The sequence below is a fragment of the Natator depressus genome, chromosome 23 (assembly GCF_965152275.1).
Source record: "Natator depressus isolate rNatDep1 chromosome 23, rNatDep2.hap1, whole genome shotgun sequence".
Classification (NCBI taxonomy): domain Eukaryota; kingdom Metazoa; phylum Chordata; order Testudines; family Cheloniidae; genus Natator; species Natator depressus.
Window position 1 is genome coordinate 6,992,319 of NC_134256.1, and position 26,566 is coordinate 7,018,884.

The window sequence follows — 26,566 nt, forward strand, 5'->3', positions numbered from 1 at the left end:
TGTGTCCCTGCAATGGGGCAGGAGGCAGTGATCCATGTGTGTAATAGCAAAGGTGATAAGTAAGTCTGTGACTACGAAGGTTGGTAAATTGGAAGGGATGCTAGTATGCAGGTACAGTATGAAGGTGCCAAGTGTTGTAATTATGGTGTGAGTGTGCTGGTCAAATGATCAGCTGTGGAGGTATGTGCACGCGCACCACCATGAGTTACGTAACCAGGCATCAGTGATTTGCGCAGCCCATAGGCATGAGGTGTCGTAGTGTGACATTAGGTGCATGGAATTATAGCACTCTACTGGTTTTAACATTATAGTCACCTATTAGCTCCATCTCTGCATCTCTCTCCCTTTGAATTTAGATGAATAGAGTGAAACAAGTCTCAGTCAGGCTTCTGTATAGAATACCTACCACAGTGTCTCATTTCTTGCCTTATAATGCCATCATGTGGCCGGTTATTTTGCTGATTTAAAGCTACACAAAGCTCCGTCCCCAAGTTTTTCTACTCTTTTACTACTTTATTATACTCTCGTTTTCTCTGTTGTTCCAACAATCAGTTTCCCAGCCTTTGGATGTTTGACTGTTTATCTTCCACTGGTACAGATCTGAGGAGCACCAGCAGCCTGTCCCCTCTGTGGAGTGGTGCTGCCCCTATGGGGATGTTACACTCACCCAGGAGGAGCACAGAACTGTGATTCTGTTAAAGAACTTTTTTTTGCAGGTTTCCCATTGTCCATTGTGGCAGGGCACTGCTGAGGAAGCATGTTACAATCAGGAAATACAACGTTAAGGTTAAATGATCAGTCTCAACTCGCTGAGTGCATGCATTCAAATAAAGGCTCTCTTGATTTCATTGCATAGAACTCGTCAGGTATTAGAATATAATATTATAGCATGGAAATGGAAAATTTAGGTCATAGATGTACAGATTTGTGTACATGACCTCCTAGTGCAATCCTGTGGCAAAGAGATCACACAACATGTGGATGTATTAGCAGGGGAATTTGAAGTAGGAAGAGGGAGGTGGTATAAAGCAATGAGGAGAGCAGTCCTAGAATACTTTGTCTAGTTCTTGTGCCCACACTTTAAAAAGGATGGTGAAAAATTAAAGAGGGTTCAGAAAAGAGCTATAAGAATCTCAGTGAGACTAAAGGAACTCAATCTACTTAGCCTATTGAAAAGAAGGTCACATCGTGATTTGACCATGGCCTCTACATGAGAAGATACTTAATCTAGCAGACAATTGGTAAAACTTTGCTAAGTGCCTGTGTGACTTAGGAACCTAAGTCCCATTTTCAATATATGGGGAGTGGGATCCTAAATTACTTGGGTACTTTTGAAAATTTTACCCATAATCTCATTGAAAATGGGATTTAGGTTACTAAATCACTTAGGCACTTTTGAAAATGTTACCCCCATATGTGAATTTAAAGGACACAAGTCATGGAGAATTTCTCACATCCCTTTGCAAACTGTTGCAATAGTTAATTATGCTCATAGTTCAAAATGTGTGTCTTACGTCCTGTTTGAGCATTGCTGACTTCATCTTCCAGCCACTGGATCTTCTTATGATTGTGCCTGCTAGATTAAAAGGCCCTTTCCTATCAAATATCTTCTCCATATGTGGGTACATATAGACTGCAATCAAGTTTTTCCAAACAATCTATCTCATCCACAAGTTGTTGGGCTGTCTGCAGGAATTACTGAATGGAATTCTCTGGCATGTTATTATTCAGGTCAGACTCGGTGATCACAGTGGTCCCTTCTGGCCTTAAAACCCGATGGAAGAGGGTGCGTTGCTGTAATATGATGATTATGTCTCAGCTGAAATATAGCAATTTTGTTTTTAGAGAACAAAACTAAGTAAGCAAATAAAGCAAAGCCTTGTGATTTCTGTAAATACATGTAAAGTATCCAATCCATAGTGAAACACACTTTTAAACTACATAATTTATACAAGAAAATATTTATTTTGATAGCTGTATGTGCGCTGGGGTAGTGCACTGTGAGACAGGGTGTACGTCTAACCCAGGAGAAGGCATAGATGTCTTCTTTGTTTGCTAGTCATTTGTCAGTCTGAATAAAGAATGTTGGAGAATAATTGTTCACAACCCTTCATGCTTTACTCCTGTATGTGCGGGATGAGTCAAGTCCCTTGCCAGCCATACCCAGTGAGCGGGGAACGGGATCTGCAAACCAGGCCTATTTAACTGCCTCTTCTTTAACAGGCCATACAGCTTGAGCATACCACAGATCATCACCACAGGCCAACCCCAAGCTCTCTACAGTCAGCCAGGCCCTGTAGAAAATCTTTAGGGGTGAAGTTGTGGCCCTATTAAAAGTCTATGGCAGTTTTCCCTTTGACTTTAATAGGGCTAGAATTTCCTTCCGCTAGTTTTCCTCTTCTCCACATCATGGATCCAGCCCTGCTACGCCATGCACTTTCTGTTAGTTTCAGCAAGACGATTTCTCTGGCACTAGTCTGTTCCCAGCTCCCAGAGTTGGGATGGAGAGGTTTGATTTATTGACACTTTTGAAAGCACTAAAGCCACACCCTGGGTCTGGAGGCAGATGTTGCCCTGGAGATCTCAATCAGATTCCTGCTGCTGCATCAAGAAGAAATGTGGCAGGCCCGGGGGAGGAGGCAGGGCCGGGGATTTGGGGAAGGGCTTGGGAAGGGGCCGAGTTGGGGCAAGAAAAAAAAGCAGAGGCAGCCAAAATTTTTTTTTGCTTGGGGCAGCAAAAATCCTAGAGCCAGCCCTGCACACAAGCAACTCCCTTGGGACGTCTCGGGCCGGGCCAGCCCGGCCCCGGCCCCGGCCCCGCCCCGGGGACACGCAGCGACCCCCCGGGCACGTCTCGGGCCGGGCCAGCCCGGCCCCGGCCCCGGCCCCGGCCCCGGGGACGCTCGAGCCGCCCCGCGGGCCTCCGGCGCGTGATGGGTTAAAACCGGCCCCGCAGCCGGGGCGGGGCCGCGCTGTAGGAGCTTCCGGCCCCCACCGGAAGCCGCCGTCCAAGCCGCTTCCGGGACCCCGGAGGCCCCCGGCCCTTCCCCCTGCGCGCAGCCCCCGCGGCCGGAGCGGTGAGTGGGGGCGGGGCGAGCCCCCAGGGGGCGGTAACGGCGGGGGCTCCCTCGTTAAAGGGCGCCTGCAGCCCCCCGGGAGGGGAAAGGGGGAGAAGGCCCCCTCCTTCCCCTCGGTCTGCCCCCCCCTCGGTCTGCCGGGGCCCCCCCTTTCTCCCCCTCGGTCTGCCGGGGGCCCGGCTGGGGAGCCCCCCCCGGTCTGCCGGGGCGCCCCTTCTTTCCCCCCTCGGTCTGCTGGGGGCCCGGCTGGGGAGCCCCCCTCCCTCCCCCTCGGTCTGCCCCCCCGGTCTGCCGGGGCGCCCCCCCTTTCTCCCCCTCGGTCTGCCGGGGGCCTGGCTGGGGAGCCCCCCCTTTCTCCCCCTCGGTCTGCCGGGGCGCTCCGCCCCCGGCCCACTTAGGTAAAGAGAAGGAGCAATGGTTTGGCAGAGGAGGAGGCAAATGGGACTGGATCAGAAGGAAGGAGCAGGAAGGGGAGGCCAGTATGGCTCCATGAGGCACATGGGAATGAGCTGAAAATCGAAAAGGAATCCCACAAAAAGTGGCCATATGGACAGATTGCTAAGGGGATGTGGGGAAGAATAGCACAAGCCTGCAGGGACAAAATCGGAAAGGCTAAGGCAGGAAATGAGTTATGCCTAGCAAGGGACATACAAAGGTAATAAGGGGAGTTTCTAAAAATACATTAAGAGGGAGAGAAAGGTGAAGGAAATGTAGGTCTGCTGCGTAGCAGGGAAGGAAAGCTAATAACCGGTGACATCAAGAAGGCTGAGAAGTTTAATCTATGTTTTGCGACATTCTTAACTAAGATTGTCAGTTTCAAGGTAACTGCACCTGTACTCCCTCTCTGTGGTCCCTCAAGGCACCCACTTAAAAGTTTCTGGCTCTGAGACATCACCTCTTTTGGACAGACATGCATGTCTTATTCTCTCTTGACCAGGGGTTTTAAGGCTGCACAGCTCCCTAGATTACGCTGTGATGTCCCCAGGAAACCATCTGCCTGTCTTAACTTTCATAGTCCTTGGAGAGAAAGCAATCACACAGCTCTTTCTAAGCAAGAACATTTATTCTTTAGATAAATTGGGGGGGAAGTTACTATTTATTGGGCTACTTATCCAGAAGTCCCCTTTTTGTCTGTTGATCTGTGTAGAATCCGGTTTGAATCAGAATATATGAGCTTCCCTAGCCAGTGGTACCTCTCTGGAGATGTTATAACATCAGCAATTTGCCTTAATCATTTATTACTGTTTTCACTTCCTGGAGGAGCTGTGGTATCCATCTCCCCACCATGGAGTGTATACAATCCCTGGCCCACAAATAATACATAAACCATTTATATACTTAATATGATATGGTCTTCCATAGATATTGCAGGAAGTTGCCTTGTCTGTTTCATCTTCTCCCTAAATAAGTGGGTGTAACTGTGGTGCTTGACTGGCATCCTAGAGGAATCCACAGGTTTATTCCCTGAATGGAGTTTAAGCCATTACCTTTCATAAGTTAATATTTCACCTATGCATGTAATAAACATTCTGCTAGCAAGTCAGCATACATCCCTCAAAAACTGTACAGTTGTTTAACAATCATCCTATATAATTTCTCCTGTTAGAACCTACAGGATGAAGCTCCTGCTTTCCCCCTCTTGCCCTTGTTCCCCCAAAACCTTTGGGTGTGAACTTGAGACCTGGTCCTCCCACCCCCACCTTCCATCTGGTTTTTAGGGAGGGTGTGTGGTGTCCCTTTGTCCCTCAAGGTATCAGCTCCTCTGGCAGTGGGTTGAGTCCCCATGTACTCTTTGGACAAAAGAGAGAAATAAAGCAGGGTTGCCTCCCTGTGAAGCGGCTCTCAACCAGACGTTGCTTTTACAGCAGAGGGGCTGGACAAGAGAGAGTCTTGAAACATCCCCCATAGCCAAATTCCTTTTTGGCCACCTCCTCAGAGGTTGGGACCCCGGGGACTCCTGTGGCTTTATCTCAGCGTCTATGGGGGAATGGGAGGAGTATTGATCCCCCGTCCCAATGGGGTCGCCTTTCAATCTCTGTGTATTGAGTCAAGGAGTGCAACAGATTTTCCTCCAGCAGGCTCAGGGTCCTTTACATTTTGACAGATCGTCAGGCAGTCGTAGACTCTGGGGAGAATTTCCCCTTCTTTGCTGGTTGTAGCTACTGTTGTCATGTCCCAAGCAGCTGTCTTACACTTGGGCATTTCCCACCCTTGGATAGATTGAGCAGTGCACTGCAGCTGCTTCAGTGTCCCTACTTTTGGCTGGAGTGATTGTCATCCCCATGCTCTGTACTTCCGCTGGCTCCCTGGTAAGAGTAGTCAGAAAAGTTATTTCCCTGGCCTGGGCTTCAGGACCCAGAGGGTTTCCCTTTAATTCAGTAGGTCTCCTCACTCCCCTGGAGTAAAAAGAAAAGGAGTACTTGTGGCACCTTAGAGACTAACCAATTTATTTGAGCATAAGCTTTCGTGAGGTACAGCTCACTTCATCGGTTGCATCCGATGAAGTGAGCTGTAGCTCATGAAAGCTTATGCTCAAATAAATTGGTTAGTCTCTAAGGTGCCACAAGTACTCCTTTTCTTTTTGCGAATAAAGACTAACACGGCTGCTACTCTGTCCCCTGGAGTAGGTGGCTATCTCACCCACCCTCTCCTCAGGTATTTGTTTGCATATACTGAGAAAGTAACCTGATTCCTCTTGGATACTGGCAGGGTGGATATGACCCTTCCCTTCTCCCACCCTTTTCAGCTACTCCTGTTAGGATTGGGGGGTGGAGGGATAGCTCAGTGGTTTGACCATTGGCCTGCTAAACCCAGGGTTGTGAGTTCAATCCTTGAGGGGACCATTTAGGGATCTGGGGCAAAAATTGGGGATTGGTCCTGCTTTGAGTAAGGGGTTGGACTAGATGACCTCCTGAGATCCCTTTCAACCCTGATATTCTATGATAACACAGTCCCTTGAAGGCCTGGAGTTAGCAGAGGGGGTCTGGTTCATCCCTTCTGTTTTTAGAGCCATATTATTCCCCAAAGCAAAGAATATGGAATATCCGACAGTACACTTACCCCTTGTGCCCCAAGCCTTCCTGAGTCTGTATAGAAACCTGTGGTGTAGGTTGAGGGAAGGCTTTTATACCAGGAGTTTTTAGCCATGTTTCACACCCTGAGAGCATTTGATGGGGTTTCAGGACATGGAGCTTAACTATCTCTCTTGGTATCTCTCCTGGTCCTGGTATCTCTCCATTCAATGAATGTCTCCCCATTGACTGCCACCTTCCATCCCACTGAGGGTCCAATAGGTCTGCACCTAAGAGGGTGCAGCATGACATATGGGCAGTAGTTTGAGGTGTGATTGGCTCAGCATGAACATTGTATGCCATCAGTGTACTATGTGACTCCCTCCCTCTGGAGATTGTCACCCAGTTAACTCTGTGAGGCTGGGGTTGCAGCTGGCTTTTTGAGCATTGCACTGGGCGGAGCAGGCAGTCCCATGCAAAGTGACATGGCTGATCACCGATGAGACACTGTTTTGTCCCACCCATCCCAGGGCTTCCCTGCTGCCACATGTGGGCCTCTGCTCGCGCTCAGTCCCTGTGATCTGATCCCATTCCTTCATTGTTAGGTTTTCTATCAAACCCAGGCTGACTCTCCACATAATGGCCTGCCAATTTCCCAACAACAGTTTTATCTCTATGATCTTTGTCCGCGAACCCTGGTTTTAGGTCAGGATAGCAGAGTTTATAGAATTGTTCTAAGCCCATTATTTTGTAGGCCTCATTGACTGTGGCAACCTGCCACAACACTTAATACAATTTGGTCTCCCAAAGATATTGTAGAAAGTTGCCTTATGATGTTCAACACAATTTTAACAACAAGGGGGGAAGGTACACAAGTCACAATAGGGAAAGGTTTCAGAGTAACAGCCATGTTAGTCTGTATTCGCAAAAAGAAAAGGAGTACTTGTGGCACCTTAGAGACTAACCAATGCATCCGATGAAGTGAGCTGTAGCTCACGAAAGCTTATGCTCAAATAAATTGGTTAGTCTCTAAGGTGCCACAAGTACTACAATAGGGAAAGAACATGTTAAAGAACATTTAGATAAGTTAGATGTATTCAGGTTGGCAGGGACTGATGAAATGTACCATAAGCCGATGGATGATGGGATGGATCATGTACCCTTAGGATCAAGCCTATGGATGATTACTGTGGCTCTTTGGCAATGTACAATGGTAAATTCTGGCTCCTTTTCAGGCTCAGGTTGGCCACCCCCTGAACTAGATGAATCAATCTTAGAGAACCATTAGTGATTCTCTTCAAGAGCTTGTGGAGAAGGGGTGAGGTCCCAGAAGACTGGAGAAAGGCATTATGTTTGTGTCCATCTTTAAAAGGGGGAACAAATAGGACGTGAGGATTTATAGACCAGTCAGTCTAACTTTGATACCTGGGAAGATACAGGAATACATTATTAAACAATTTGTAAACACCTAGAGGAAAATAGGGTAACAAGTAATAGCCAACATGGATTTGTCAATAACAAATCATGCCAAAACAAACTAATTTCCTTCTTCAATGGGGTTATGGCCTATGGAACATAAGAATGGCCATACTGTGTCAGATCAATGGTCCATCTACCCCAGTATCCTGTCTTCCGACAGGGGCTGGTGCCAGATGCTTCAGAGGGAATGAACAGAACAGGGCAATTACCAAGTAATCCACCCCCTGTTGTCCAGTCCCAGTTTATGGCAATCACTGGTTTAGGGACACCCAGAGCATGGGGTTGCGTCCTTTACATCTTGGCCAATAGCCATTGATGTACCGATCTTCCATGAACTTATCTCATTCATTTTGGAACTCGGTTATGCTTTTGGCCTTTACAATATCCATTTTCAATGAGTTCCACAGTTGACTGAACACTGTGTGAAGAAGTCTTCTCTATGTTTTTTTTAAAATCTGCTGCCTGTTAATTTCATTGGCTTCTTTTTTTGTGTGAAGGGATAAATAACACTTCCTTATTCACTTTCTCCGCACCATTCATGATTTTACAGACCGTTATCGTATTCCCCTGTAGTCACCTCTTTTCTAAGATGAACAGTCTTTTAAATCTCTCCTCAGATGGAAGCTGTTCCATACCCCATATCATTTTTGTTGCCTATCTCTGAACTTTTTCCAATTGTAATACATCTTTTTTGAGATGAGACGACTAGAACTGCATGCAGGATTCCAGGTGTGGGCGTATCATGGATTTATGTAGTGGCATTAGGCTATTTTCTGTCTTATTATCTATCCCTTTCCTAATGGTTCCTAACATTCTGTCCGCTTTTTTTGACCGCGGCGACACATGGAGCTAATGTTTTCACGAACTCCATAGTGGCTCCAAGATCTTTTTCTTGAGTGCTAACAAATAGTTTAGACCGCTACATTTTGTATCTGTAGTTCGGATTATGTTTTCCAGTGAGCACTTTGCACTTACCATCATTGAATTTCATCTGCCATTTTGTTGTCCAGTTACCCAGTTTTGTGAGATCCCTTTGTAACTCTGCAGTCAGCTTTGGACTTAACTATCTTGAGTTATTTTGTATTGTCTGCAGTGCAGTGTTCGCCTCTGTTTCCAGATCATTTATAAATATGTTGAACAGCACTTGTCCCAGTCCTTGGAGGACCCCGCTATTTACCTCTTTCTACTGTGTAAATTGTCCATTTATTCCTACCTTTTGTTTCCTGTCTTTTAACTGTTTACTGATTCATGAAAGGCCCTTCCCTCTTATCCCATGACTGCTTACTTTGCTTAAGAGCAAAGAGTAGATAGCTTGACTTTTGACACAGACCCACATGACATTCCCATAAGGAAACTAGGGAAATGTGGTCTAGATTAATTTACTGTAAGGTGTGTGCACAACTTGTTGAAAGACAAAACTCAAAGACTAGTTATCAGCGTTTCATTGTCCGACTGGGATAACATTGTCCTGGGTCTGGTACTATTCAACATTTTCATTCACGATTTGGAGAATGGAGTGGATAGTATGCTTATAAAATTTTCAGGCAACACCAATCTGGTAGGGGTTGCAAGCACTTTGAAGGACAGGATTAGAATTCAAAATGACCTTGACAAACTGGAGTCTGAAATCAGTAAGATGAAATTCAATAAAGACAAGTGCAAAGTACTACACTTAGAAAGGAAAAATCAAATGCACAAATACGAAAAAGGGGAATAACTGGCTAGGTGGTAGTACTGCAGAAAAGGTTCTGGATATTGTAAGAGATCATCACATGAGCCAACAATGTGATGCAGTTGCAAACAACACTAATATCATTCTGGGGTGTATTAACAGGAGTGCTGTATGTAAGACACTGGAGGTAGTTGTTCTGCTCTACTCAGCTGAAATATCGTGTCCAGTTTTGGACACCACACTTGAATTGGAGAGAGTCCAGAGGAAAGCAACAAAAATGATAAAAGGTTTAGACAGGCTGACCTATGAGGAAATGTTGGGGGGGAAAATCTGGGCATGTTTAGTCTTGGGAAAAGAAGACAGTGGAAATATGAGAAGTCCTCAAATATATTAAGGGCTGTTATACAGAGGATCATGATCAATTGTTCTCCATGTCCACTGAAGATAGGACAAGAAGTAATTGGCTTAAGCTGCAGCAAAGAAGTTTTAGGTCGGATATTAGGAAAAACTTTCTAACTATAAGGGTGGTTAAGTATTGGAACAGGCTTCCAAGGTTCGTTTTTAAGAACAGGCTGGACAAACCCTTGTCAGGGATGGTCTAGGTATACCTGGCCCTGCATGGGAGGGCTGGGGAGGGGCTGAGCTGAACTAAATGAGCCTTTAGATCCCTTCCAGCCCTACATTTCTGTGATTCTGTGAGACCTATTGGAAGGGTGGGGGCAGATTGTCCCATATCTGCTACTGTGGGGTTCTTACACCGTTCTTACACCAAAAAACCCCATCTTTTACTGGCTACTGGCATAGACAGGGAACTGGATTCGATGGACCTTGAGTCTGATCAAGTTTAGCAATGCCTAGTTTCTGTATCCATTTTCCCATTTATGCAAATACATATCAACCTCCACCCATGAAAGGGATGAGCCTACATCATGGACCACAGCAGGTAAAATCTATTTGTGGAATACTGAACCGACTTCTTTGCTTTGCAGTGAGTGGAATCGTTGACTCTGCTGTGCTCATCCAAATGGCAAAATGGGAAGATCTATGGGTCCCAAGTTTCCAGGACTTCACGGAAAGGAAACTCTCAAAAGACACCCACCCAGGTGAGGAAGAAGTTAAACCAACTGAGAAAACATCTCCCTGCCAAGTATAAAGCTGGAATTCCAGCAAAGCTATTGCAAACACCATAGTTCTGTCTCACTTCATCTTGTTCATAGATTTTAAGGCTAGAAGGGGTTAAAAGTGAAATAAACATATCCAGATAAAGAAGGGAAATGAAAGCAGCAGTAAAAAACAGATACAAGAAAAAATGAGTAAATTGTTGGCAAAGAGTCCTAGTCTGCAGTTAGGAAATGCAGATGATAAAGGAAACTAAAGGGATCAATGAAAAATATGTAGCCAGGATACTAGGACAATGAGATTTATTTATATCTGTCTGTCAGGAACAAAATTCTACAAAGGATATAGATCCAGTAATAGATAAAGAAAGCAATACTGTCAATCATAATACAGAAAAGGTGGAAGTATCAATAAATGTTTCTGTTCTGTATTTAGAAAGGAGTAGAATGATGTATTCACAGCTTAGCGTGATAATGAAATACTTTATATTCTATCAGTAACTAGGGAGGATGTTAAACAGCAACTATTAGACATGTTTACACCAGCAGGACCAACAATTTGTAATTAAAACAATTAAGTGATGAGCTCTCTGAACCATTAATGTTGACTTTTAACGAATCTTAGTACACCAGGAAAGTTCCAGAGGACTGGAAAAAAGCTAATGTAACAATATTTTAAAAGAATAAATAGGATCACTTGGTAAAATAATATGGATTTTAATATAGCTAAATGCAAATGTATACACCTAGGAATGAAGAATGTAGGCCATATTTACAGGATAGGGGACTCTATCCCAGGAAGCAATGACTGGAAAAGATGTGGTGGTGGTGGTAGATGATCAGGTGGACATCAGCTCCCACTGCAATGCTGTGACTAAAAGGGCTAATGTGATCCTAGAATGCATACAATTTTGAGCAGCAGTAGGGAAGCTGTTTTCCCTCTGTATTTGTCACAGGTGTGACCACTGCTAGAATACTGCGTTTAGTTCTGGTGTCCACAGTTCAGGAAGGATGTCGATAAATTGGAGAAGGTCCAGAGGAGAGCCATGAGAACGATTAAAGGATTAGAAAACCTGCCTTATAGTGACAGACTCCGAGCTCAATCTGTTTAGCTTAACAAAGAGTAGGTTAAGGGGCAACTTGATTACTGTCTATAAGTGCCTACATGGGGAACAATCTAACAGAGAAAAGAATAACACAATCCAATGGTTGGAAGTTGAAGTTAGACAAGTTCAGATTGGAAATTGGCATACATTTTAAACAATGAGGATAATTAACCGTTGGAACAATTTACTGAGGGTTGTGATGCATTCTCCATCAATGACAATTTTTAAATCAAGATTGGATATTTTTCTAAATGATATGATCATTTGGCCTGGTTCTCTGGCCTGTGTTATCCAGGAGGCCAGACTGGATGATCACAATGGTCTCTTCTTGTCTTGCAATCTATGAACTATATAGGCTAGTTCGTGTGACATTGTCCCAAACAAAATCATGGAAAGGCTGATCTGGGACTCAGTAAATAATTAAAGGATTGTAGCATAACATGGTTTTATGGATAGTAGGCTGTGTGTCTGTCACGGAAGTCACAGATTCCATGACTTTCCATGACTTCGGCAACAGCCGGTGCTGGCTCAGGGGCTGGGCTAGCAGTAGCAGTTTGGGTGTGTGGGAGGGGGCTCAGGGATGGGGCAGTGGGTTGGGGTGCGTGTGAGCACTTACCTGGGGGGGCGGGGGGGAGCGGTGGCGGTCCCTGGCTCCCACCGCCATGTCCCTGCAGTTCCTAGGCGGAGCGGCCAGGGGGGCTCCACGCACTGCCCGCACCCGCAGGCACCGGCCCCACAGCTCCCATTGGCTGCAGTTCCTGGCCAATGGGAGCTGCAGAACTGCCGTTTGTGGCGGGAGCAGCACACAAAGCCCCAAGCTACAGGGACATGCTGGATAGGGAGCTTGCCAGCCCCGCCAACCCCCAAACCCTTCAGCACCAGTGGGGGTCTTGGGCTACACACCGCCGCCTGCCTCCTCCCCAGCACCAGCAGGGGTCCTGGGCCACCAGCACCCGCAGCACCCCCATCCCGTCCCTCCGAGCACGCGCAGTCCCCCGGCCCAAGTTTTAGTTAGGGATACATAGTAAAAGTCATAGACAGGTCACAGGCTGTGAATTTTTGTTTACTGCCCGTGACCTATCCATGACTTTTACTAAAAATACCCGTGACTAAAATGTAGCCTTTGGGACGTTGCACTCCAGAATGCCGCCCCCCCCCCCCCCCCCCACACACACACACACATGTTTTCAGGCACCCAGGGACCAGGAACCCAAAACTTCACGAGAACACCTAGGAGTGACATCACAGGGTTTAAAGGTACTGGAAAGGTGTGTAACCAGAGACAAACAGGGGTTTTACATGTACTACCTCCACCATGGACAGTGTCCAAGACTACTCCGGCAGTATGTTCAGGAGGAGGGTGTGACTTTGCACTCCATATAAAAATATGTTTATATGTGTCAATATGATGTAACTGGAATATGCTTTATGCAAAAGGTCTCTTGTAAGATATCATTACAGAGCTTATAATCTACTGAGTGTGGTCATCCTATTTGTATGTATGTATCATTCTTGTATCTAAAACTAGAAATATGAAGTATAACTCTGAAGTCCTATTGTAATTATGCAAAGTATGGGTCATTAATGGTGGTTTAGAATGTTGATGACTCCCATTGACTAGGACAATTGGTTGTAAATGGCTCTGTTTACTTGCAAGCCTTCCTGTGTTTCTGTGAGTCAGGCTGGGACGAATGGAGGGTTGGGGTCTCACAGGACATGTGACTATGTCACCTGGTACTGGAATCCATCTTAAACCTGGTGCTTTTCAATTTAAAAGGAGGGGTGGGGACTGAGAGAGACAATATTCCCGCCTTGTGCCAAAGCTATAAAAGGGGGTGGAACAGAACAAAGAGGGCTGCCAGTCATGAGAAATCCCCTAGTTACCACCTGAACTGGAACTAACAAGGACTGTACCGGGGAAAGGATTGGGCCCAGACTAGGAAGGAGTCTAGTCTGTGAAAGAAGATTATTGGAACATCTCTGAGGGTGAGATTTACCTGTAGTCAAGTGTCTTAATGTATTAGGCTTAGACTTTCGTGTTTTGTTTTATTTTGCTTGGCAACTTACTTTGTTCTGTCTGTTATTACTTGGAACCACTTAAATCCTACTTTTATACTTAATAAAATCACTTTTGTTTATTAATTAACCCAGAGTAAGTGATTAATACCTGGGGGAGCAAACAGCTGTGCATATCTCTCTATCAGTGTTTTTTTTGAGGGTGGACACTTTATGAGTTTACCCTGTATAAGCTTTAAAAAGAGTAAAATAGATTTATTTGGGGTTTGGATCCCATTGGGAGCTGGGTGCTGGAGACAAGAGTACTTGCTGAGCTGTTTTCAGTTAAGTCTGCAGCTTTGGGGGCGTGGGTCAGACCCTGGGTCTGTGCTGCAGCAGGCTAGCATGTCTGACTCAACAAGACAGGGTTCTGGAGTCCCAAGCTGGCAAAGAAAATGGGCTCAGAGATAGTTTCGGCACATCAGGTGACAGTCCCAAGGGGGTCTCTGTGACTGAACCCATCACAGCCTTAACAATAGGTCTTGTCAAATAAGTTTTATCATTTTTTGATGACATTACATATTTGGTTTATAAAGGCCCTTGTATTGTCATAATATACTTAGACTTCTATAATGTATGTCTTGGAACAAATTTTGAAAGAGAAACTAGTTAAGGACAAAGGTAAACAGTAATTGGGCTAAAATACAACATGGTTTTATGAAAGATAAATAATTCTCGACCAACCTGATTTCTTTCTTTGAGAAGATAAGTGAATTTGTAGACAAAGGAAATACAGTAGATCTAATCTACCTGGATTTCAGTAAGGCATTTGATACAGTTCCACAGCGGATGTTATTAATTAAATTGGAGAAGATGGGGATTAATATGACAACTGAAAGGTGAATAAGGAACTGGGTAAAGAAAAGAATACAATGGTTCATACTGAAAGGTGACCTGTCAGATGGGAGGGAGGTTACAAGTGGAATTCCTCAGGGATCAGTCTTGGGACCAATCTTACTTAACATTTTCATTCATGAGCTTGGCACGAAAAGTGGATAAGTTGGGACATATTGCCAATACAGAGGAGGACCGGAATATCATTCAGGAAGATCTGGGTGACCTTGAAAAATTGAGTAATAGAAATGGAACTAAATTTAATATCACAACGTCATGCCCTTAGGGACTAACAACAAGAATTTTTTGCTATAAACTGGAGACGTATCAGCTGGAAGCAACAGAGGAGAAAGACGTGCGTCTGTTGGTTGATCACAGAATGACTATGAGCCACCAATGTGATGTGGCCGTGAAAAAGGCTAATGCAGTCCTAGGATGCATCAGGCAAAGTATTTCCAGTAGATAGGGAAGTGTTAGCACCATTATACAAGGCATTGGTGAGACCTCATCTGGAATGCTGTGTGCAGTTCTGGTCTCCCATATTTAAGAAAAATGAATTCAACCTGGAACGGGTGCAGAGAAAGGCTACTAGGATGATCAGAGAAGTGGAAAACCTACCTTATGAGAGGAGACTCAAAGAACTTGGCTTGTTTAGCCTAACCAAACAAAGGCTATGGGGACATATGATTGCGCTCTATAAATACATCAGAGGCATAAATACCAGAGAGGGAGAGGAGTTATTTACATTAAGTGCCAGTGTTGAGACAAGAAAAAATGGCTAAACTGGCCATCAGCAAGGTTAGGCTTGAAATTAGATGAAGGTGTCTTACCATCAGAGGAGAGAACTTCTGAAACAGCCTTCCAAGGGGAGCAGTGGGGCTAAAAAACTTAACTGGCTTCAAGATTGAGCTTGATAAGTTTATGGTGGGTATGGTATGAGGAGACTGCCTACAATGCCATGTGGCCCATCTTTGACTGCTGGTAGCAAATATCCCCAATGGCTGGTGGAGGGACACTAGATGGGTAGGGCTCTGAGTTACTACAGAGAATTCTTTCCCTGGTGTCTGGCTGTTGGTTCTTGCTGAAATGCTCAGGGTCCAACTGACTGCCAGATGTGGGGTCGGGAAGGAATTTTCCCCCCAGGTGAGATTGGGTTGGTTTTTTTTGGCTTCCTCTGCAGCATGGGGCATGGGTCACTTGCTGGTTTAAACTAGAATAAATGGTGGATTCTCTGAAAGTCTTTAAATCATGATTTGAGGACTTCAGTAACTTAGCCAGAGATTATGGGTCTATTAAAGGAGTGGGTGGGCGAAGTTCTGTGGCCTGTAATATGCAGGAGGTCAAACAGGATCGTCATGATGGTCCCTTCTGGCCTTCAAGTCTGTGACATTGTGATTTAAAAAAAAAAAAAGGCATTATACAAAATCATTGTAGCCCATATTAAAAGGATTAAAAATTGGTTAATTGATAGATATCAAAATGTACATGGGAAATCATCATCCAGTCAGCTGTTTCTAGTGGGGTCCCACACAGCTTTGTTCTTGGCCCAGTACTATTCAATATCTTTATCAATGAAGTGGAAGTTGTTAGAGGGATTTCCCTTCACCTCTCCCCTGGTTCTTGTCATGCAGAAAGAAAGCAGAAGACCAGAAGTCCAAAGTGCAGCCAATGTTTATTGGGGTTAGTTCCAAGCAAACATGACCATAGCTCTACACGTCCGCAGAGTCTGTTTCCCAGTGTTCCATTCCCAGCTCTGACACTGCAGAGCATTTACTCCATGTCCCACTTCCCAGCTCTGATACCGCAGAGCCTTGCCTGTGTCCCTGTTCCCCATTCTCATTTCCCATTCACCATTTTCCCTATTCCCATCTCCTCTTCCTTAGCAGGCCCAAATCTACCTGCAATGCACACCCACAGTCCCACACATTACAACTCATGGTCATGTTCCATTTTGGGTCTGGGGTCTTCATCCCACCCCTTTTGTACCCCATGGGAGGGGTGAGGAGTGAGGTTGTGCTCCGGTCAGGGGTGGGCATTTCTCTGGTCTTTTAGTGTTTTATACCTCCCCTCCCCCCCTCCAGACCCATTGCCCCTCCCGACTGGTTGCTTGACTTTGCCTCAACCCCTATCTCAAGGCAATCTTAAAGTGTGCTCTTGAGTAACACTTTCACTGCTCTTATCTGTTCCCATTGTACTAACAAATCCATCTGACTAGGCAGAAGCAACATCACAGTGCCTTTGTCCCTTTTTTACACATTTTAATATAAGAGTATCAAAAAGTCAAACCCCAAATTCTATCCCAGGCTAACAAACAGACCTATATACTAACAGAAGAAAATATAAAAGCCTTGCTGGTGACACAAATTGTTGGAGTGGTAAATAACATAGCCAAATGCAAGGTCACACACTGAGGATCAAAGAATCATGGTCACGCTTATAGACTAGGGGACTGTATCCTGGAAAGCAGCGACTTAGAAATAGTGACAGACAATTGAACAAGAGCTACGAGTACAATGTTGTAGCTTAGAGGGTGAACGCAATCCTTGTATTCGTAAGTAGGGGAATATCAGTTAGGAGGAGGAAGGTTCTGTTGCCTATGTATATGGCATCAGTGAGACCGTTACCGGATACTGTGTCCAGTTGTAGTGTCCACACTTCAAAATGAATGTTGAAAAATCAGAAAAGGTTCATTATAGAGCTACAAGAATGAGCCGAGGTCTGGAAAATCCGCCTTATGGTGACAGGCTAAAGAAGCTCATTCTATTTAGTTTATCAAAGAGACTGTCAAGAAGGGAGTGTACATGAGCACAAAGTTTCTGATAGTTAACAGTTCTTTAATCTAGCATCGAAAGGAATAACAAAATCCAATGACTGGAAGCTGAAACTAAACAAATTCCAACTAGAAATATGGTGCTGTTATTTTAACAGTAAGGGTAATTAACCAGTGGGAGAGTTTACCTAGAGAACTGCTGGATTCTGTATCACTTGAAGTCTTTAAATCAAGATTGGGTATCTTTTTAAAAGATATGATATAGCTCATTATATGGGCTTGATGCAGAAATTGCTGGGTGAGGTTCTGTGGCCTGTGTTATGCAGGAGGTCAGACTAGGTGATCTAATGGTCTCATGTGACCTTAATAGCTATGAATCTAAGGAACCAGTATGATCAATATGCTAGTTCATTACTCACATGGTGACAGGTTTCAGAGCGGTAGCCGTGTTAGTCTGTATCAGTAAAAACAACGAGGAGTCCTTGGGGCACCTTAGAGACTAACATTTATTTGGGCATAAGTTTTCGTGGGCTAAAACCCAAGTGGGTTTTAGCCCACGAAAGCTTATGCGCAAGTAAATTCATTGTTTTAGTTCGTTAGTGTAACCAGCAGCTGTCGTGACCTCAGGGTAGACCGCTGCATTCCACCAACCTGACTGATTTCTGTTAAGAGCCCCTCCTTTCCCGTCATTTCTTTTCTCTGGGTTTTCAGACAGGAAGCTGAAGAACAGCTCTTTCCCTCTTATCTCCCTTGGGAAGGGCCCAGAGTCCTGGCTCCCAGTTTCTACGTTTATCAGCATTGTTTTATTTATTTGCATTTCCCCTTTCCCTGGGTTCATTTTTCCTGAGCTCAGGCAGTTACTCTCTCTTTTTATCCTAGCAGATGATGAGACTGCAAGTGAGAGCGAAGAGGATGACAGTCCTCAGCCGGAAGGGCCTGAGAAAGTGGAGCCTCATGGGACATTATCAAGAAGATCCAAATCAAATGTTTCCCAGAGTCAGCAGAGCTCAGAAAAGCAGCCGCAAAAGCCTGCAGGGAAGAGACGGGGTAAGTCTGCTCCCCAAGAGAGAGCTTTGGGAAAGCAGCAGAGAATCCACAAAGGGGAGGTGCCAAATGCGTGTCTGGAGTGTGGGAAGGTCTTCGGCCGGAAATCTCATCTCATTAGACACCAGAGAACTCACCGGCGAGAGAAGCCGACCATTTGTAATGAGTGCGGGAAGAGCTTCAGTCGCAGCTCAACCCTCATTGAGCACCAGAGAACCCACACAGGCGAGAAACCCTACAAATGCACTGAGTGTGGGAAGAGCTTCAGCCAGAGCTCCCACCTCATCACGCACCAGAGGATCCACACAGGCGAAAAGCCCTACCAGTGCACCATATGCGGGAAGCGCTTCCACCAGAACTCGCATCTCCTCACCCACCAGAGAACCCACACGGGTGAGAAGCCCTACCAGTGTACCCAGTGCTGGGAGCGCTTCAGCCGCAGCTACACCCTGACCAGACATCAGCGGAGCCACACGGGGGAGCGGCCCTATCAGTGCCCTGACTGTGGCAAATGCTTCAGCCTCAACTCCACCCTCCTCAGCCACCAGAGAACGCACACAGGCGAGAAGCCCTACAAATGCTCTAAGTGCGGTAAGAGCTTCACGCGGAGCTCCACACTCGTCCAGCACCAGAGAACGCACATAGGGGACAAGATCTATACGTGCCCCTGCTGCAACAAGGTGGCCTGCTCTAGCCTGTTCTTCTGAGTCTGGCTGCGGGACCTGCTCCAGCTTGTCCTTCTGAGCCTGGGTGTCAGGCTCGTTCCAGCTTGTCCTTCTGAGCCCGGGCACTGGACCGCTCCAGCCTGCCATAGGATTCCTCTTTTCCTGTTTGTGGATGTATCCTAAAGAGCAGGGACTGCCAAGGCACTTTGAGATGCTTTTCCTGTAGGAACCACAGCGAGCACAGCTCCTCAACAGGGGAAAGTTCACACTTTGTTCACCTTTTGTTTTAGTTCAGCGACTTTCCCTCTTGTGCGTGTGCATGCTGGGGAATGTAATACTTCCCTTACATCTCCCTCCTGATTTCATAATACTGTGCACTTCAATGCATTTAAGGATCTTGGTTCTTCACACACACTAATGAAGTAGGCCTCCCACAGGTTTGAGAGATAGGGACATTTTAAAAATAAAGAAAGGGAGGTGAAGTGACATCAGTGAGTCACCAGCAGAGCTGTCAGCTCCCCAGCCAGAATTCCTCACTTATCCCATATTGCTGTCGTGTTCCCCAGACCTGGTTCTCTGTGTGAGAAAGGAGAAAAACGAGGGGAAAGCCCCTTTTCGTGGGGTTTGCAAGCTCTGCCAAAATACATTTCTGGGGCTGTTTTGCTAATGAACCTCCCAGCCTTGAGGTTCTGTGGGTGTGATGAATGTCAGTCCGTATGACCTTCACACAGGGCAAGAGTTTCTCTTCCTTGGTGAAAGAGCACTCTTATTTTGCCTTAGTGGGCTAAGGCCAGTGACTAGGGTGTGGAGGGCTCTAAGGAAAGCAGACCAGACCAAAGCAGAATAGCCTTCCAGAGTTAACACACCTGGAGTTTGTTCCCTGTTTCATTGGTCGTGGGGAGGAAACCTTTTCCTTTTTGTACGTTGTACCTCTTCATATTGTTGATAAAGAAACCTGATAATTAAGCTCAGGAGAGATGCAGCTGTATTCAGTTGTATGAGCATCTCTCTGTCTTGTTTGACCTAACGTGTTTCTGATAGGAATTGCTCATTGTTTCTTTAAAGCCCAAATGAATTGTGTGGACCCGCAATATCATAGAAAAGGCCTGGAAAAGTACCTGCTTCACTTCAGTTTGCAGCCTGCTAGAATGAACTTCAGACCAAAGCTCTGATTCCATTTACAACAAAGCCCTTGTGGAGCAAGTAAATCCAACTCTTTCCTCTGAGGTCAGCTGATCTGCAACTTCTTGAGTATTGTCTTTGCTGCAGAGTTCGCTCTTACCGGGTGTTGCCCCTAATCTCACCTCCCACACAGCCCTCTCACACAAGTTAACTGTGCCTTCTGTCCCAGCTAGCTGGCCTGGCTACAGCTGCAGGTTGGAGCCTCGGTACCTCTTTCACTTGGGCTAGTAACCCGCCCATTTGCAATGAAGATGCGGGCTAAATCACTCGCGTGCTGATAGTGGAATTATGGGAAGGCATTGGAAGACTGTGTGCCCTGAAGGACTGACAAGTTCTCCCACAATTCACTAGGAAAAAATCCGAGTGGCTGATCTTACTGCAGCTCAAAAAACCATGGGATATAGCGCTAGAAGTCCTAGCAACACAAGTGGGGGAGCGAAGCACCAGTGAGAACATTGTAATGTGGGTGTGGATTTATAGGGTGGTCACTCACGCCCAGCTGTTAATGACCCAAGCTAACTCTGCAGTGAAGACATGCTCTAAGGATTTTTTTGAGCTGTGTGTTAAACCAGTGGTTCTCAACCTTTCCAGGCTACTGTACCCCTGAAGCTGAGACCTGCGGCATGGGGCTGAAGCCTGAGCCCTGCTGCCCAGGGCTGAAGCATGTGACTTAGCTTCACGTGGCCCCAGGCAACTGCCCTGCTTGCCATCCCCTAATGCCAGCTCTGTACTTGCAACCCCCTTAAACCCATCCCACGACCCCCCTGGGGGTTGCAGCCCACAAGTTGAGAAACACTGATCTAGATGAGTTGACGTACCCCCCGGAAGACCTCTGCGTACCCCCAGGGATACACGTCTGGTTAAAAACCACTGTGTTAAACCATCTACATTTGAAAATGCTCAGTCACCAGCAGGGAGACAGTTCGGAAGGCAAGAAAAGCTTGAGTCTTGACTCAACACTTCACTGCCACCAGGGAACCATAAATGAGCTGCAAACTGTCTCCCTCTTCCTGGCAAGAACTCCAGCAGTTTTCTGCACTCCCTATGTGATCTTTAGCTACCAGCTTAGGACTGGCTTAAAATTATACTTTATCATCTACAAAAACATCAGCTTTGAGCGAGCTGCTAGAAAATGAAAATTAGGTGGTCCTGCAGTTATCAGAAAAGCCTGGAAGGAATTGAAAGAGATGCTTGTACAGGAGCCAGGATTAAAGGTCTGTATAAGTTGAAGGCCTATACAAATCTTAATAGGTGCCTCGCAATTTGATTTTGCAATAGTGGGAAGAAAGCTGACAGTTTACAGTTTATGCTTTCAGGTCACAGAGATGCAGAAACTAGATGCACAAATACAAACAGAGCTGTTAGGGATATTGCTTAAGTGCTAGGAGAAATTTTGACCAGAAAGCAGAGGCTGAAACAGACCCAGGACTCTATAGCATATTACCTGTTCTATAAAAGTGCAAAGTATGATGATAAAGCTACAGATGTGAGAAAAAGCTGTGTCATAGCAATGAAGTGTTGCCAGCTGATGCCCTATCCATACTTGCTGCGTTAGAGAAAGAAGCTGAGGAAGAGAGAGATGGAGATATAAGCTTGGTGATCCCTTTGCACAGCAAGTGAAAAGCCACAAAGAGGGAAAACAATTATGAAAGGATGGCCAAAGGTAATGCACAGCAGTCAGCAAGAGACTATGGAGGTTACAGATATAAATGTACAGCAATGAATGGCATGATTGTTCATAGGCATAAAACTATTATACTGCAGTGGCTTTACCAGTGAATGCTACAGGGAGGCTATTTGGGAATCATATGTAAAAGAAATAAACCCAGAGGCTTCTCAAATGTGAGCAAGCTATTTGTTCTACTTGAGATACAATCTACAGCCCCATGATTCCCTGTCTGGTACTACAGAGGCTATCAAATGGTCAGAGATGGGCCAAATCAAAACTCTGCATTGGAATACCCTGAAGTTTTGCGGAGGTTCGAATGTGGATCTGAACTGCTTGATTCAGGCCCAGCTATGCCAGTGGATATCATGGATTCTCATGTGGCAAAGAATAAGTGAAGTTCATTACTGATTATTGCTCTTTGCACCCTGAAATGCGAACATTTGAAAGTATCTTTGTAAGACATGGAATTCCAGATTAAAAACCCAGATTTTTAAAGGTATTTAGGCAGTGTTCCATTCAGCATTGCAAGGCCTAAGGCCCAGATTTCTAAGGGTAGTTAGGGTGTCTAACTTCCACTGGGAGTTAAGCACCTAACTATCTTTAAAAATCTGGGTTTAAGTGATTTAGATGGCTAAATCCCATTTTCAAAAGTGACTTAGCAGCCTAAATCATTGAAAGACATTGATTTCAATAGGAGTTAGGATCTGGGTCTTAAGTGTTTTGTCACTTTTGAGAGTGTGAATTAGCCATCTAAGTCACTTGGGGTAGATTCACAAAGGGGACTTAGGTGTTTCAACACCTATTTCCCCAGTGCCCTTCCACCCAGTGGAATTCACAGCCCTAAGTTATGCATCCAGGCTCCCTAAGCATTGTATGGGGAGAGTTAGGTGCCTGATAAAGGGATTCTCAGAAGCCAGCAAGCTGAGCAGGGAGCCACCATAGCCAGCCAGGAGTGAAATGCACAGGAAAGGGCAGGGGTTAGGACCCAGCTCCACAAAGGTACTCCCATTGATCTGGGCCTTAAGGATCTGACCAACAGGTGGGAGAGATTCTCACTGTGGGGAGCTGCGGTGGATGCTCCACCTGCCCTGGGTGTGGCTCTTACCATCAGAGCCCTGTGCAGATACAAAATTTGTGTCCCCAGCCACACTGCTATCTGCAGAAATGGTCCACGGATATAAAGCGGATACCTGTGGATTTGCAGGGCTCTAGTTCTGGCACTTGCTTGGGAGGTGGGAGACCTGTTTTCAAACCCTTGCCTGATTTGGAGCAGAGATTTGAATCAAGGTCTCTCATCTCCCAAGTGAGCGCCCATACCACCAGGCTATTGGGTATTCTGGGGTGGCTCTTTCTGGCTCTTCTGTTGAACCTGTTCCATTTGGTATTAAATAAATATTCCTGGGGCCAAAGGACATGCGAGAGAGGCTGAATAGCCTGATGATTAGCACACTTGCCTAGGATGTAGAAGCAGCAGGTTCAAGTCCCTGCTCTGGTAAATATACAAACTGGAGACACTCCAACAGGAGAGGGCTCCAACCCAGAATAGCTTGGTGGTTAGGGCATTTTCCAGTAAGATGGGAAACCTGGCTTTAAGCCCTTCCTCCAAATCAGGCAGAGCAAGCATTTAAAACTGGTAGAAACTGGGTGCTTAGTGGGGACTTAGGCTTAGGTAGCAACTGAGTGGTGATTTTTTGAATGTCTGAGATGCCTAAAATGTTGGATTTATGAACCTGTATCCCTTTGTGAATATAGTTCTACACTTTGCAACAGTGGGCAGAGCAATAGCAAAATACCTTTAATAATGTGGGCCAAAGTGTTCAGTGCTATTAGAATAGAATGTTCCCCCCACAGAAATTAAGCAGCTTTCAGTTGGTGTAGATTTTAAGCATATGATTTCAACTTCTAACCATTTTAGATCAAATGGGCTAAACAAGAGCTTAGTACAGATGGTGAAGAAGTGGATGAAGAAGCTACAAATCCTTTGGATCAGCTCCATGCATGCATTAGTAGACGAGGGAGAGTCACCAACTCAATTGTTGAGAAGAGGAATGAAAATTAACCTTCCCAGCAAGAAAAAAGCTAAACAAGACTCAGAATGAAGAGAGAATAAGATGAATGAGAACCAGAAAATTAAACAAAGTTACGTTGATTTTTCAAAAAGAAAAGGAGGACTTGTGGCACCTTAGAGACTAACCAATTTATTTGAGCATAATAAATAATAAATAGCAAATAAATTGGTTAGTCTCTAAGGTGCCACAAGTCCTCCTTTTCTTTTTGCGAATACAGACTAACACGGCTGTTACTCTGAAACCTGTTGATTTTTCAGAAGAACACACTCTTCCATCATTTTAGCTTTGGCAACATCGTGCATCCTTGTGCCTACACCACAAAGAGGTGATTAGAAAAGCAGAGAGAGCTCCAAAATCCTCTCAAGTGTATAATGTGTTTGCTGCCCTTTGATTTAATAAACACGCCCTGAGCTCACAGATACAAAGTCTCCTGCAGATGACCCCTTAGAACTTGTCATTGTGGGACAGAATAGAGAAAAATCGAGAGGTTAATTAATCTGAAGAAGATAATACATTAAGAAGCTCTTAAACCACTACGAATTAAAAATGTCATAAGTCTTTACAGAAATAATTGTATAAGGAGGTAAACGCTTGCTGGAGGGTGAAGTGCAAGTTGCCTCTTCTGCTTGGAGAAGCAGACATACAAAGTAGCTGATTTCTGTGTATGTGACGTTGAAATGTATATTGTATACATTGAGAGACAGGAAGGCATTGTTTAAAAAAAGGACGAGATAGTGATATAAATACTAGACTTAATAGATGACTCTTAGAATGTTAACAGGTATATGAGAATTTGGAGATGATCCTGAAGAATTATTGATCGAGAGCAAAATTCTGCCCTGGATTCTGCACCATCCAATCCCCCTGAAGGCAGTGGGGGTTGTTAGGGCAGGACGTGCCATGTTGTTTTGAAGAAAACAATTGCCTTGATGGTGCAGCTATGAATTCAAGCTGAACAATAAACTAGTTATTCTTCTCACTCATGGTGTCGGTATTTAGAGAATGCAAAGAATGTCACACACCCATCCACAGACACCCCTGCAGGATCCCCATTCATCCCAGAGCCAGTCCAGAAAAGACTTCTGCTTACACCTCCTCCATAGTCTTGTGCCAGTCACCCTGCTATAACTCATCCACTGTGTCTCTCCTCTCAGCTCTTCCTCACAATCTCACCTCTATCTCTGCAACAGCCTTCACCTCCAAACCTGCCAGGTAGAACAGCCATCTTGTCTCTCTGCAACATCTCTCAAGATCTCATCTGAAAACATGCCTTTGATGTTGTACCTTTGGCTTGTTACATAGGAATAACTCTGAAGAAACCAACATGCCAGGCCTCGCTACATATACAGTCAGCTACTGGTATTTTAATAGATTCCAAGGCCAGAGGGGACCATTGTGATCATGTAGTGTAACCTCCTGTATTGTTTTAGCCACAGTGTTGCACTAGGAACTTCTGTTCAGCCGATTATCTGCCTTGACTCACAAATCTTTTTCAGAGTAACTGCCTCTGTAAATATGGCTGACATTCTTTGTTCTTAGATGTATACATTTACACTTAACCACATTAAAACACATATTGTTTGCGCCCAGTTTGCCAGCCTATCCATATCACTCTGAATTAGTGACCTGTCCTCTTTATTATTTACCATCCCCCCAATTTTTGTGTCATCAAATTGTATTAGTTATGATTTTATGTTTCCTTCCAGATCATTGATAAAAATATTCAATAGTCACAATGTTGCGCGATACCATGTCACATGCCTTACAGAAGTCTAAGTCTATGATGTCAACACTATTACCTTTATCAACCAAGCTTGTAATCTCATCAAAAAAGGCATCACATTCATTTGTGGCTCTGTTTGCCATAAACTCATGTTGCTTTGCATTAATTGTATTACCCTGCTTGAATTCAAGTCCCCTATTGGCCATTCTGTTAATTTGCTATAGGATCATTATCAGGCTGACGGGCCTGTTACTCAGGTGATCCCATTTACCCTTTTTGACTATTGGCACAACATTATCATTCCTCCAGTCTTCATGAACTTCCCCAGTGAGCTCTGCAGCCAGCTCTTTTAAAACTCTTGGAACCAAGTTCTCTGGACCTGCTAATTTAAGAATGTCTAAATTTAGTAGCTTCTACCCTGAGGTAGTAGTGGAATGGAAAGAGGGTTATCACCATATGAGACTATATCATCTGTTTCCCCCTAAATACAGAACAGAAATATTGGTTGAACACTGCTGCCTTTTCTGAATTATTATTGATAATTTTACCATTTCCATCTACTCATGAAGAAATACCATGGTCAGGCTTCTTTTTGTTCCTAATATATTTCAAAAGCTCCTTCTTGTCTTTCATTCTCCTGGCCATAGATGTCTCCTTGTGTCCCTTTGCTTCCCTTATCAATTTTTTACAGTTCCTAAGTTCTGATTTATATCATTGCTATCAACTTCCCCTTTCTTCTTTTTGTTATATATTTATTTTTTGTAGTTGCCGTCGTTTCCCCTCTAAACCAGATTGGTTTTTAAGGAGTACAGCCTTCTTCCTTGAATAGGCTTCTTGATTCCCACTTTTCTGATTCAATTCTTCCTCCAGATGATTTGGCTCATAATTGTTTCCAGCTCTGGGTAACTGGTCACTTTAAAGTACCAACTCTCTCTGTATATACTACTGGTCTGTACTTTATTCTGCATACACATTATAAATGTGATCAAGTCATGATCATTTGTACCAAAGCTACCATTAATTTTTAGTTCTGTGATCAGTCCCTCTTGATTTGTTAAAAGAAAAGGAGTACTTGTGGCACCTTAGAGACTA

General features: G+C 44.8%; 1 protein-coding gene across 3 annotated transcripts; it reads left to right on the forward strand.

Moving 5' to 3' along the window:
- The first annotated feature begins 2,974 nt into the window (after window positions 1-2,974).
- On the forward strand, window positions 2,975-25,472 carry LOC141976384 (uncharacterized). Of its 3 annotated transcripts, none has more exons than XM_074937363.1 (4): window positions 2,975-3,077; window positions 10,229-10,342; window positions 18,002-21,227; window positions 23,598-25,472. In XM_074937363.1, the coding sequence occupies exons 2-3, from the start codon at window positions 10,264-10,266 to the stop codon at window positions 18,871-18,873; spliced, it is 951 nt and encodes a 316-aa protein (XP_074793464.1). In that variant the 5' UTR covers window positions 2,975-3,077; window positions 10,229-10,263; the 3' UTR covers window positions 18,874-21,227; window positions 23,598-25,472. The 3 variants fall into 3 exon arrangements, with proteins under 3 accessions (XP_074793464.1, XP_074793466.1, XP_074793465.1); XM_074937365.1 differs by having other exon boundaries at window positions 18,005-21,227; XM_074937364.1 differs by lacking the exon at window positions 2,975-3,077 and adding an exon at window positions 3,883-3,898.
- Window positions 25,473-26,566: the final 1,094 nt, after the last annotated feature.

Coding starts and splice junctions, on each gene's coding strand:
- LOC141976384 (XM_074937363.1), top strand. CDS start 10,264: ATGGCAAAATGGGAAGATCTATGGGTCCCAAGTTTCCAGGACTTCACG. Junction 10,343..18,001: donor CTCAAAAGACACCCACCCAG/GTGAGGAAGAAG, acceptor TTTTTATCCTAG/CAGATGATGAGACTGCAAGT.